Genomic DNA, 13,118 nt, shown 5'->3' on the forward strand with positions numbered 1-13,118 from the left:
AGTGCTGCCAGTGGTGGATGAAGTGACTGAAAGTCATATTTGAGTAAAAGTGCAGATTTATTACCAGGAAATGACTGAATTTAAAGTCAAACAGAAGAAGTGGCGTGCTCGCTCAAAACTCACAGCGGTACAATAAATGTTCAGCACTCACCGATAAGCATTAAATATTGTTTATGCAGCTGTGTGTGAATAAATATTTAATGCTTATCAGTGAGTGCTGGCGACTTCCTTGTGCTGTTAAGAGCTTAAAGCCAACTTTTAGAATATGAATTGGTCTTAAAGTACCTGATATTTACTGTAGCCACTTAAGTATCAAATTAATTTCAGGACATTAAATGTAAAAGTACTGGAAGCAAAAGTCAAGTACAAAAAAATAGTGCAGGCAGGCCCCCATCATTGTCTTTTTGGAAGAACTTGACTCAAAACCATTTCCATCTGGGATATCAGGGAACCAAAGTGGCACAATTATAATTATCCCTTATATATATATATATATATATATATATATATATATATATATATATATATATATATATATATATATATATATATAGTAAAGTACTGATATTGTAACTATTGTAACAAAGTATCATCATCAACTTCATGTTAAACCACTGTGTGCTACAAAATAGTTTTTAACCCTTTGAAACCCAAAAAGTAAAAAGCAGATAACTAAAAATAAAAAGATAAAAATGTGTAACATAATTTTAATTACAAATCTATTTTTTTTTCTTCATTTTCTCATCATTCTGTCTTTCATTTTTAGGTCATTTTCTCATCACTATTTGCCAATTTCTTGCAATTTGTGGCACACTTCTTGCCATGTTTAAATGATTTTAACACTTGTTAAAAAAACACACACACAAAAAATCTGAACGCAGTGCAAGAAAACTTTGTCGATCCAGGTTTCAGCAGGTTAACTTACAACTTTAAGAAGAAAACCTTTTCTCAGAAAGAAAACATGCAGCAGCTGATGATGCAAATGTCTCTATTTCCAATTTCCAAGATCCCCAGTGGACTGCTGTCTTGATTCAAAGCTCGAATTGGATCCAAGAAGTCCGGTTAACGGTTCAATAGAGACCTTAAAAAGGGAGAAGCTTACGTGACTTTCTTACTGAAGCTCAGGTGACATTACAAAACTATCATGCAATATATAGAAGATGCAGAGCTGAACGCAGCATTGTCTGAGGTCAAGGGGCAGGTTTTATGTCGCATTTTTGTCAGTATGTGTAAAGAGACTGAGGTCACTGAACTGAATTATGTCAGCCGTGTTAATGTATAAAGTGTGACCTCACAGACCTGTAAATTCAGTTTCTTGGGTCTGGATCGGCTGGTAAACCGCCAGAGTGGACACCGGCGGAGACACTGGAGGAGAATGACAATGGCAGACATCGGAAGAGGGGACACCGGCGGAGTCATCTGCGGAGACACCGGCGGAGAATGAGAACGCAGCGGACACTGGTGGAGACACCGGCGGAGAATGAGAACGCAGCGGACACTGGTGGAGACACTGGCGGAGAATAAGAGCAGAGATCGGTGGAGAACGGCAGACATCTGAGGAGGGGACATCGCCGGAGAGTGAAAGTCAAGTGGACACCGGCAGAGAATGAGAACTCTGGTCTGCTGTGTGCGATGTGTTTGTGATATGTGTACAGATATGGGAATGTAACGATGGAGGATTTTATCGACAGGTCCGTTCGTAAAGTCAGGGTGAGAGCAGCACTGAGACCAGCATAGTTTATCTGGTGCAAACAATATTTTGATTAATGTGCAAATGATTTAGCAACAGATCAGTAATTGCACCAGCCTGAGCCCACAAGGAACTTAAAAACCACAAAAATAATTTAAATGACGGTTAAAAAGTGTGCTAAAATAACCATTAAAAAGTCCAATAAGACGAGGTAAAAAGAGGGTTAGGAGTCCAATGAAATTGGCTAAAGAGTCACTTAGCTCCTCCCAGTCCTTGCGCTGTTTCGCGGTCTAGGCACTGCTGAGCCTCCATAGCCCTCCGGACGCTGAAGTCCGCTGAAAGACAGGGAAACAATACACCACCAGTATCTGGTGCAAACCACACACGCACACACACTGTTGTGGCTGAGCTTAAATACCAGAGTGTTACTATTTTCCAAATTACTCACCATCCCGGCAGAGCTCTTCCCTCCACCACTTTTTTTCCTCTGGCTGTCGGTCAACTCACTGAGCATCACGCCCGGACATCGTCTCGTTCTAGCTCGTGGCGTCTTCTTTCCCGCTGGAATCGTCGCTGGCATGCTGTCGTTCTGGCACCGTTCTCCGCAAACATGGTCTCAATTTCCACACCTACGCCGATGACACACAACTCTACCTCGGCACTAAACCATCTTCCCAACTCCCTCCTCACTCCCTGGTAAACTGCCTGCACGACGTCAAAACCTGGATGGCATCCAACCAACTCAAACTTAACAGCAACAAAACAAAGCTCATGTTTGTGGGCCCCAGGGCACTGCTTCAGAGGGTTGCAGATCTTATGCTCAAAGTGGACGGAAGCTCCAGCCACCCGTCCTCCAGGTCCGTAACCTGGGCATCATTCTGGACCCGAACCTCTCCTTACATTTCCACATCAAGTCAGTGACCAGAACTGCCTTTTTCCACCTTAGAAACATTTCAAGAGTCCGACCATCACTCTCAGACTCCGTTGCAGAAACCCTGATCCATTCATTTGTAACTTCCTGTCTGGACTACTGCAGTGAAGTCCGGTCTGGGTTACCCAGCAAAGCCCTGGACAGGCTCCAGTATGTCCAAAACTCCGCTGCCAGGGGTCTCACCCGCACTAAACCCTGGCAGCACATCACCCAAACCCTCATCAACCTTCACTCCCAGTAAGGTCCTGCATCAGCTACAAAATCCTCCCTCTCACCTACAAATCCCCTCACGCCCTTGCCCCTCAGTACCTCTCCGACTTCCTTCACCCATACACCCCATCTCGCAACTCCGGTCCTCAGACACTGGTTTCCTCTCCATACCAAACACCAGACTTCGCACCTATGGAGACAGAGCTTTCAGCACTACTTCAACCCCTTTAACACTCATCTCTTGCTTTTTTAGTTAGTCCATCGCGTCCTTGTGTAGTGTTCTTGTAAAGCGTCCTTGGGTCCCATGAAAGGCGCGATATAAATCCAAGCTATTATTATTAATCTGTTTGTTCTCATTCTCTATGTGCAGTGGAGTATGGTGACATATGTTTGATCCATATTTTTTTTACAATGTATGCCTTTACAAAAAACTTCCCATGGCCCTGTATGAGTGACAGTGGGCTGTGTGCAGAAATACAGGAGAAATTGCATCCCATTTTGATTCAACAGCACATTGTACCTTGAAATACGGGACGATTCCCTATTTTACAGGACGTCTGACAACCCTATAGCCTCAGAGTTGGCAACACTGTCATAATAATTAAATTGCACACTTCCCACATCGTCATAAAACAACATATCCCATGATTCTTAGCTTCTTACAACGCCCCATGGGAGCTGTAGTTGTTAAATAACAACAATACAATCCGCATTTTATCTTTCTGTTTTGTCAATGTTGCATAATTTCAGTGTTTTTGGTCACTTTTTCCTCGTTTCCATCAATCTCATCAAGTGTTGTCTTTCAACCATTTGAACTTACGTCATGATACCGGAAGTAAACAAACCAGACGAAGGAGTCAAGACGCTCATGAGACCTCCGATCCCGTGCCATGACAGCTCGTGCAGGTTAATGTTTTTCTCTTTTACTTAAACAGGGGGGAAAGCAAATATATAACTAAAAGACGCAAATTTAAATCTAAATCTCTGCCCGCGCTGTGTGTTGTAGCTAGCTGTGGTACTTCCACCTGTGGGTCCTAGCCATAAGCTACATACCTATATTTAAAAAATTAGCAATTTATGGAAGACGTGTTTTTTGGCAGAGAATGACCACTCACAGGAGATTGATGTCGACCTTAACCAAATGGCTATAATTTTATCTTTATTTCGGCATGAATGTAGTACATCAAAACACAATTGTGTGTTTAGTATTTCGACTTGTAACGTATGCCTTCGCCTTTCATTTCTCGTCCTTCACTTCCGACGTTAATTAACCGTGGAGGGTGGATACGGAGGAAGTCTTGAAACGTCAACTAAACCGTAAAGTAGCTATTATATTCAAATATATTGCTGCAGGTCGAATAATTTGTATGCCGAATGTTTTGTTAATGTATATATTGGAGTATATAAGCTTTTTAAAACATGTGAATTCGGCGTTTGCGCGTCGTGTAACAAATAAACAGTAAATTGTTACATTTTTAAACGGGATTTGGTGACGAGTTTTCTCACTCGAACAGATAACGGTAAAAGTCGGGGATAACGTTAGTCATAGGTATTACCACGCCGGTGGAGGTTTTTTAAAATACAATAAAAACATATAAAGAGAATAATAATGAGTCTTAACATTGGATGGAAAACGTTAAATGGTCAAACATGTACCGATAACATCTGTCACCGAGACATCATGCTAGCAGCTAGCATGAATATAGTTTGTTTTTGCAAATGGTGTCAATTAAATTCATTGTTCACTATTAATGAGATCAACTGCAGTGACGGCAAAATTAAGCAGTGTTTTATAACACGGTATGTAATAATCCAGGTTTAATATTTTATTGGATTGTCTGATATTGATGTTGCATATTTCTGAGTACATTTGTTTTTGATTAACCCTTTGAGACCTGGATGGACAACAACCTTTGAGCCCTGCACAAATTGGTGCGATTTCTTTCAAAAACATTAAGAAAAATGCAACTTGGCATGAAAAGTTCCACAAATAACAAGAAATAAGTACATTTCAAAAAATATTTTAAAAGCCAGAGAAATGTTGAATACTTCTTGCAGATCATTTCACTGTTTATTTCTGCCCCCCCTCCCCCCAATTTTACACATTTGTTAATTTGCTTATTGCTAATTTTTGGGCAATTTCTTCCATGTTTGAAAGACATCAAGACAGTTTGCTCATAGTTCGAGAGAGTTCACTTCTACCAAAAGTTCTAGTAAGATATCAAAACCATGGAAAAAAAGGTAAAAGTAAATGAGCAATTAGTGACCCCAAAATTAGCACAAAAAAAGAAGTAAAAATCTCAGACCTGAAATAAGCACAAAAAAGAAGGAATGGTAAAAGAATAAAACAGGAAATTTATTTTTAAAAGTGATATTAATAATAATAGTTTTCTGTAAGTTAATTTTAAATGTCAAATTCTGAGAATTACAATTATTAATGCAATTTTTCCAGAATTATGTTATAATTTTAAGGTTTGTGTGCTTGTTAAAGATGTTTATACACAGAACAAGGAAACGGATGTAGATCCAGGTTTCAAAAGGTCAATGCTGATAACGTATCTATGCAGCTTCACAGTGTGTTTTTAGTGTTTTCGCTAATCTGTACTCTCCGTTGGTTTCTGTTTTTCAAGGTGTGATGTCACTCTGGCATGAATGACCTCCACGTCTCCTCCTGAGGGCGCCAGGCCAGCCAGTAACCCCCCCAGTGCCATGGCTGAGGTGTTGGGACAGAGGAGCTTGTTAGGCTTCGGTGTGGTTTTGGCATGGCTGGTGTTGTTCCACCTGCTGGTCAACATCTGGCTGCTGTGCGTGTTCACCAGCCTCCTGGTGGTGCTGGGCGGCTGGCTCGGCTCGCAGGCCGTGCTGGAGTCCAACAGTGTGGTTCACCTGGAGAGGTTTATCACCCTGGAGCAGGTACAAGTTCATTCAGCTGTGGTTTAGTTTCACTTTCCATTCGTAGACACAATCATTAATATTTTATTTGGTTTACTGGAATAAGATAATCTTATCCTTGCTTGCTTTTGGGAAACGGGGGCCCGTATCGTGTTGCAGTATATTTACACTTATTTTTTCACTGCTAAATTTCAGGTTCCACCATCTGTGGAGGATGAGCGTGACTTGGACCAGGAGATCCACAACACAGTGAGAAAAATCATCAGGGACTTTGTCACCTCCTGGTACTCCACTGTGTCCTCTGAAAGCGCTTTTGAAACGGAGGTCCAAGAGGCCATGATCTCGATGGCCATGGAGCTGAAAATACGCGCAAGACAGCTGGACAGGAAGGTACTTCATTTCAGTGTTGAAGCTTTTGCAGAGTGATGCAATGTGCTTGCCTGCATGTTTTGTAAAAGGTTATGCTCTCTGGTTTCTTAAAAGTCATGTAGTCTTGATTCAGATAGGTGTTTAAGTTTAAATGTATCACTAAACATTAAGTTTTAAGGGCTCTGACTGACCGAAATGAGGCAAAAGTGGTTTCTTATTTGTGATCTGTGGGAATTATGATGTGTTTTTAAAAATAATTTGAAATACGTGGCAGGCTGTAAGCAGATGCATAAAGCCTATGGCCTTTTTACCTCGTGACCACTAATCACAGGTTCTGGCCATCCAAGGACCCCTCAGATCCCCCTTGGATTTTTTTTTTTGCGGCTTTTGCCTTTATTAGAGGTAGGACTGTTTTTTTTATTGTAAAACAAAAGACAAAAACTGACAAAACTAATAAACATCAACATGACAGAACAGGTCAGGTTTAGGTGTGAAAAGGGGAAAGAGAGACACAGCCTCTGTACATTGGGTGCCTTCAGAATAGGTTGTTGTTATTGTCTGTTTCTGCAAGCTACAGATACATTTGCATGTAGTTCAAAGAACTTAACACACATTTGAATTTTGAAAACCTCGGACGGTCTTTAATGCGACATGTGCAACCTGCAGGAGCTGACCCAGAGGATCCTGGATCTGTTTGGCTGCCACCTGCAGGACTACATCCGAGCCAAGGAGCTGGTGAGCGAGCGGAAAACGCCTCTGACGGACAAGTGGAGCAGTGAGAGCGAGCGGCTGTGGAAAGCGTATTCCAGCATCACCACGCCTCATCTTGCCATGACCAGTGACGCAGAGGAAGTCAACTACACCAGAGCAATCGTAGATTTGTTGCTGCACATTTTGGTGCCGTCGCCTCACTTGGAGACCCGCACTGGACGGTTTGTAGTTGGAGAGCTCATCACCTGCAATGTTTTTCTCCCTCTTATTGCCAAACTGTCTGACCCTGACTGGTTAAACAATCTCGTGATTGAAATATTCAGCCAATCCAGCAAACCAAAGGAGCCAGTAAGCACAGGGCCACCAGATTCATCACCACTGCTCCCACCGCCGCCTCCCGAATCTGAGCCAGCTCCACTACAAGAAACAACACATGTAACTCAAAAGGAGAATGAAGTTCCTCAACTAAGAGCCATGACTGAAATGGTTAATGACACAGAAACGCCAGAGCTCGCCGCCTATGATGTGATTGACTCAGAGGATGTGGACTGTTCACAGAACACCACTGAAGAAGAAGAACCCACGCTTTCCTTTCTAAGGCATTACATGAGAGGAAGCAAGTCGAACCCATTTTACCAGGAAAATGACTCGGACCTGGACTCTCCTTTGGGGGACTACAAACAGAGTTCCATTGATTCTCTGGTCATGATAGACCAGGAGGAGGGTCTGGATGACAGACAGAAGGAGTTGCTTGACAATAACGGTGTGGACCTGGAGGATAGTCCAGTGGATGGCTCCTGTCCTAAAGTCCTGGTGAATTCAGAACCAGTAGGTCATCCGAATGGCTGTGACCCCTCATCTGTAAGGACAGCAGAGGGGACTCCTGGCAGCCTCCAGGACCAGGACAGGGAAGGCGGATCCCCTTTAGTAAACCCGGCCAGAGAGCTCCTCCTGGGAGTCGACCAGACTGGGATTGGGAACCCTAATGAGCTGACTGCAGTCAGTCCGCTGCAGGGCTCTTCACCTTTGCCGTCGTTCAGTTTTGAGCCCCTGAGCAGCCCTGATGGACCAGTCATCATCCAGAACCTCAGAATCACTGGAACCATCACAGCGAAGGAGCACCGCGGCACCGGCTCACACCCCTACACTCTTTACACCATCAAAGTAAGGAGACCTCAACATCTGTATCTGCTTCCCCTTCCTCTGTTCAGTATTCATTATGTTGTTTATCTGTAATACTAAGCTTAGGTATAAATGATATAAAGTATAAATATTTCATACCTTTAATAGGCATTTTTCTTTTTTCTTTTTTTTTAATAAGGACCCTAAGTCTGGAATAAAGGATTAATTGGGAATCTGCAAAATGTGACAAGCCTTATACTTTGTATTGTTGGTTTTTTCAGTATGAGACGGCGATGGGCTGTGAAACCCCAGGAGGCATCCAGCCGGGCTTTGAGGATGCTGAAGTTGTACCGTCAGGTTGTGAGAATCCGTCGCCCGTTCAGCAAGTGGCCTATCACATGGTCAACAGACGATACAGCGAGTTCCTCAACCTGCAGACACGGCTGGAAGAAAAATCTGAACTGCGGAAACTCATCAAAGGTAAAAAGGGTGGACTCAAAATCATCTTACAGCATTTTTGTTCATTTCAAATTTGTATTCAAAACCTTGCGATTTGTAGCTACCAGTGTACACGCTGGCTTAGTTTGCCTTACGCCTGGAACACTCTGCATGCGTGACGGCAACCTCGCCGAACTGCAGAGCTGTCTGCTGTTATGAGTACTGTATTTCAACATTTAAAAGCACATATTTCGCTCATTTATGCAGACTTGCAAGCTCCTGCATTGTCAACAACACGGTCCTGCAAACGTTTCGAAATAAAATGCTTTGTGTCAACAACTGTTAGGCTTGATTCAACAGAGATGTTGTCAGAGGACTTTTATTTTGAATGTAGGCAGGAAAGTTTGTTGTATTTCCTTATGTCTTTGACTGATAAAGACATTGAATCTGTAGAAAAGGGAGATATAGAGTCAATATAATTATCAAAATACAATTTTTACTGTCTATTTCTGCTGACCACTGTGCGTGACATGCAGAAAAAATGGGCATGCCGGGCCTGTTCAGCACTGCTCACGCAGGCAGTGTGGTTGCTCTAACTGGTTAACATTGGTGCAGAAAAAAAACCCAACACTAACATGCTGCTCACACAGGCAGTGTGTTCCAGTCTGGCTTGGAGAGTCTTTGCATAGCCTAAAAACAGATCTGGATTTGTGGTTCAGTTTGATTGATGTTTGGTACTTGAGCCAAAATCGAGGATTTTATTGTAATCTGACTGACTGCTTCAGGCGTGAAAGGTCCAAAGAAAATATTTCCAGACATGCCGTTTGGAAACATGGACAGTGACAAGATAGAGGCCAGGAAAGGACTTCTGGAGACCTTCCTAAAGGTCAGTGGATTGATCTTGTATTTCATCAATGTAGTATTGGGAAGCCCCGTGTAACATTTTGGGCTGTTTTTCTTTATCTCTAAGGTTGTTAAAAAGCATTTTGTCCTCTTTTTCAGCAACTCTGTGCCATACCTGAAATAGCCAACAGTGAAGAGATGCAGGAGTTTCTCGCTCTCAACACAGACGCCAGGATTGCCTTTGTCAAGAAGCCTTTCATCGTGTCACGCATAGACAAGGTTTGATTTCATTATGGCACAACTAATACATTGCATGTGCAGGGTAACGACGATAATCAGACTGTGGTGCGATGCCATAAATACAAATGCAACATGATAAAACATTCATGGATGGTTGTAAAGTTGAGTTTTTTTACAAGATAAATATAAGCTTCTGTCGGGTTCATAGTGAGTTTGTACTGCAGTTGGTGAACTATGTGTGTTTCTGTGTTTAGATTGTGGTGAATGCCATTGTGGATACCCTGAAGACGGCATTTCCTCGTTCAGAGCCTCAGAGCCCGACAGAGGACAATGAGACGGAGATAGATGCCGGGAAAATGAGTTCTGACAAGAAGAGCAAGTATGACTCCAGATATCCACGCCAACTCTTATCCACATTTATGCCCCAAACACAAACCCATTCAGAGAATCAACAGAGACACTTATTTGGGTTGGTAGGTGATAAACAACTGGCACAAAGGAGGTCTGCTCACTGTGGAAGATTTTGTAGATCGTTAACTTGATAAGATGAATAAAGTTTGGTGCCTACAGTGTGCAGACCTCGTCTCAACCCTGCAGTGAAGTATTTTTTGTACACAGAGGTGGGCGATAAATCGAATACACTCGATGCATTGCAGCTTATTCCACGTGTGACAGGAAGTGACAGTTTCGTCACATTTTGACCGTGGAGAACCACTGCCATTTGCAAACACTGTTAATAAATGAACTGGAGAGCTTTTTGATTCTGATCGCGACTATTTAGTCATATTTTGCGACCACGGAGCAGCAGTGCGACTTGGAAATCTTTGCAGTTTATGAACTGCAGAGCTGTTAGTTTGTTTCCAGCTCACAGTAAACGAATCCTCACACCGCTTTTCCAGTTTAACTTTCTGATAACATCCAACTGTTGACCAGAAGCTTTAAGTCGAAGGCAAAAACATCAACACATCCGGCCCGAGACGAGCCAAGTCCTTCAAAATAAAAGCACCATGGGATCTGCTTTGATTGAATTAATTATAACAATATTTTTTATAACTTTATTGTGGCAGTACTGTATTTAACTCTATACCTTACTTTTTTTTACCAATATAACAGCATTTTTATTCAACTTTATTTTGACAGTAGCTACTTTATTTGAAACTGTAGTTCATTCAATCATTTTGTATGTAGTTTAAAGTAGTTTAGAGGTGATTTCAAAATATTGATATATATATCGTGTATCTTGATATAGCCTAAAAATATCACGACATTACTTTAAAGCCATATCGCCATCTTGTTCTGGAGCTTGAAAAGTGAGAAGCTTATTAAATTTGCAACCAACTGCTGTTTTCAAGATCAAGAATAAACTCCCAGCTATACATACCAAATTTAAAGGCCTAGACACACCAAACTGACATCAAAGAAGTATCAGCAACAAAAGCCGGCTGCTGCAAAGCCTCACGTCCCTCATGTCTAGGCCAAAAAGTTGCACATGAACACAATCGTCTGTAATCGTCATTCAAAAACTGACTGTATTTAACATCTTAACAGTAGTTTATGTAACTTTATTTTATGGCAGTAGGTACTTTATTTTTGTGGGTAATGTATGTTATTTGCTTGACTCCCAGGTCTCGTCTGAAGTTCTCCAGTAAAAACATGCCCTTAATGAACGGCTCGGACATTAGACCGCCAGTTTTGTTCAGCTGGGAGCAAACCAGCACAGTAAGTAAATCACATGTCGATGCACCGCTGATATTTGCTGCTTCAGTTATCAAGTGACTTTTCTAGAGCTGATTCAAGTTTTACCTGGTTTTACCACCTTCTCTCTGTTCCCAAAGGTGTTAAACGGGATGTCGCTGGGAGATCTGCAAGTCTTTGTCACTGAGCAAGAAAACCTCACCATCAGAGTGGAGTCAGAGTGGGAGGACAGTCCTGTAATAAGACGATTCGGAGGATATATGGATGACAGCCTGAGAGGAAAGCACAGTCAGGAACCAGGTAAGAATGGGGGGATTAAACTGTGAGATAAAGTACTCACTCTGCCTGATTTTAGCTGCAGTCAGATTGTCGAGTTTGTACTAAGATCAGAGGACTTCAAAGTACACAGATTAAAACTGTATCACTGCCATCATCACCCTCATATCCCTTTGCTACCAACATGGAACAGGTTTGTTGTTCCTGCACCAAATGTTGAATTGTTGTGAGCATTTTAACCAAAAATAAATTAGACAGTCTCAGGGCTAGGTAATATACAGCCTTTAAAATCTGTCTTCCTGATTTTAAAGGCTGCAGTAAAGTGAAGTAATTTTCAGAACATATGTTCTGCTTGTTTTAAAACTTGCGTTCACCCACTTAAATCTTTAAATTTTACATTACTGATGATCATCAAAAATCTCATTGTGTTAATATTTTGTCCAAGTACAAATAATCATCTCTAAAATATTATCACAGTGTCTATATCTACGTATTTCTTCATGTCGTGACATTTGATTTTATTGCCCAGTCCAGCATTTATAAAGCTTTTGAGGAGATTTAAAACATTGTGATATATATACATCGTGATATGGCCATACCGCCCAGCCCTAGACGGTATATAGGCTGTACGGTCTCACGGTATACCAGGGTATTAGAAATCCATAGGGTTTGTTTTTCAATCCTTATAAATACTGGTGCTCTTTCTATTAAACTCATTGTATAGTATGTAGTGCACAGCACGCACCATCAGAGCTCAGTCCTTAGCCTCTGCTGCAGGAACAGGCAGCCGAGCTGAAAGATGCAGCTACACCTAGTGGTGGAGGGAGAAGTTACAAAACTGTAAACAAGCTGGCCCACCATCCTACTGTTTACTTTAATTCTGCACTGTGCAATGCCCTCTGCTGATGACACATCCTGCATAACAAAGGTTTCACTCAAAATCGACAGGAACGCACACTGTTTTGCTAGATAGCACCAAAGTTTATGGAGTCTTGAACGTAATCGGTTCAAGAAGCAGAGCTGATTTGGTATTAAAAAGGTATTTGTAATAGGGGTTAACCAATATTGGTTTTTCAGGGCAGATACCAATACTGATTATTAGTAATTAATGATATGTGGAACCAATATGCATCTACAATAAAATTGAAAATCTTTCTGTCAATATTTAGAATTTGGAATATAACAATTGCCAACACAAAACTTTGTTTAAATGCCTTTGGCAAATATCTGATTAAACTAGATCTCTCAGTATTATATACAGCAAGTTTTCAGCAACTTCTTCATAAAGTCAAGTGAAAATTTGAATAAAAAATAAATAAATAAAGATCGCTCTCTGAGAAAAGTTCCTCCCATGCCAACACTTTCTTTGCACTTTGTAATGAATTATTTTTATTGACAATCATTGAAACAAAATGCAGATGCAGATAATCACCAACACAGCAGCAGTGTCACAGGACCATCTGTGAATTCTTGGTGGCTTCACGAAAATTTTAGCTGATGACTTCTGTCTAGACTGGTGGAGGAGTCATCAAACCACCGTTAGCACCAGAAGTTAGGCTTATATTACCAAATATTTTAATTCAGGTGAAATCTAATTGTGAACTTGACTCTTAACCTCCTGGCCTCCTGCAATATCTCTCCAATCAGCATGTCTGACTCACCCTGGCTTTCATTTTCCTTTGTGTCTGACCAACTCACTGA

General features: G+C 41.5%; 1 protein-coding gene across 2 annotated transcripts in view; it reads left to right on the forward strand.

The window, feature by feature from the left end:
* Positions 1-3,671: 3,671 nt before the first annotated feature.
* The window catches only part of LOC121942922 (sorting nexin-19-like), a 53,520-nt gene continuing 44,073 nt past the window's right edge, over positions 3,672-13,118 (forward strand). Inside the window, exons 1-10 of one of the 2 annotated variants that reach the window (XM_042486228.1) lie at positions 3,672-3,737; positions 5,462-5,744; positions 5,919-6,113; positions 6,759-7,967; positions 8,207-8,405; positions 9,149-9,249; positions 9,366-9,485; positions 9,701-9,825; positions 11,072-11,165; positions 11,282-11,441. In XM_042486228.1, coding sequence (XP_042342162.1) covers positions 5,484-5,744; positions 5,919-6,113; positions 6,759-7,967; positions 8,207-8,405; positions 9,149-9,249; positions 9,366-9,485; positions 9,701-9,825; positions 11,072-11,165; positions 11,282-11,441 — 2,464 coding nt within the window. In that variant the 5' untranslated portion in view covers positions 3,672-3,737; positions 5,462-5,483. Of the gene's footprint in view, positions 3,738-4,088; positions 4,149-5,461; positions 5,745-5,918; positions 6,114-6,758; positions 7,968-8,206; positions 8,406-9,148; positions 9,250-9,365; positions 9,486-9,700; positions 9,826-11,071; positions 11,166-11,281; positions 11,442-13,118 lie in introns of those variants that run through there. The other variant, XM_042486229.1, reaches the window with a different exon arrangement.

This window comes from Plectropomus leopardus, chromosome 5 (genome assembly GCF_008729295.1).
Source record: "Plectropomus leopardus isolate mb chromosome 5, YSFRI_Pleo_2.0, whole genome shotgun sequence".
In the NCBI taxonomy this organism is placed as follows: Eukaryota; Metazoa; Chordata; class Actinopteri; order Perciformes; family Serranidae; genus Plectropomus; species Plectropomus leopardus.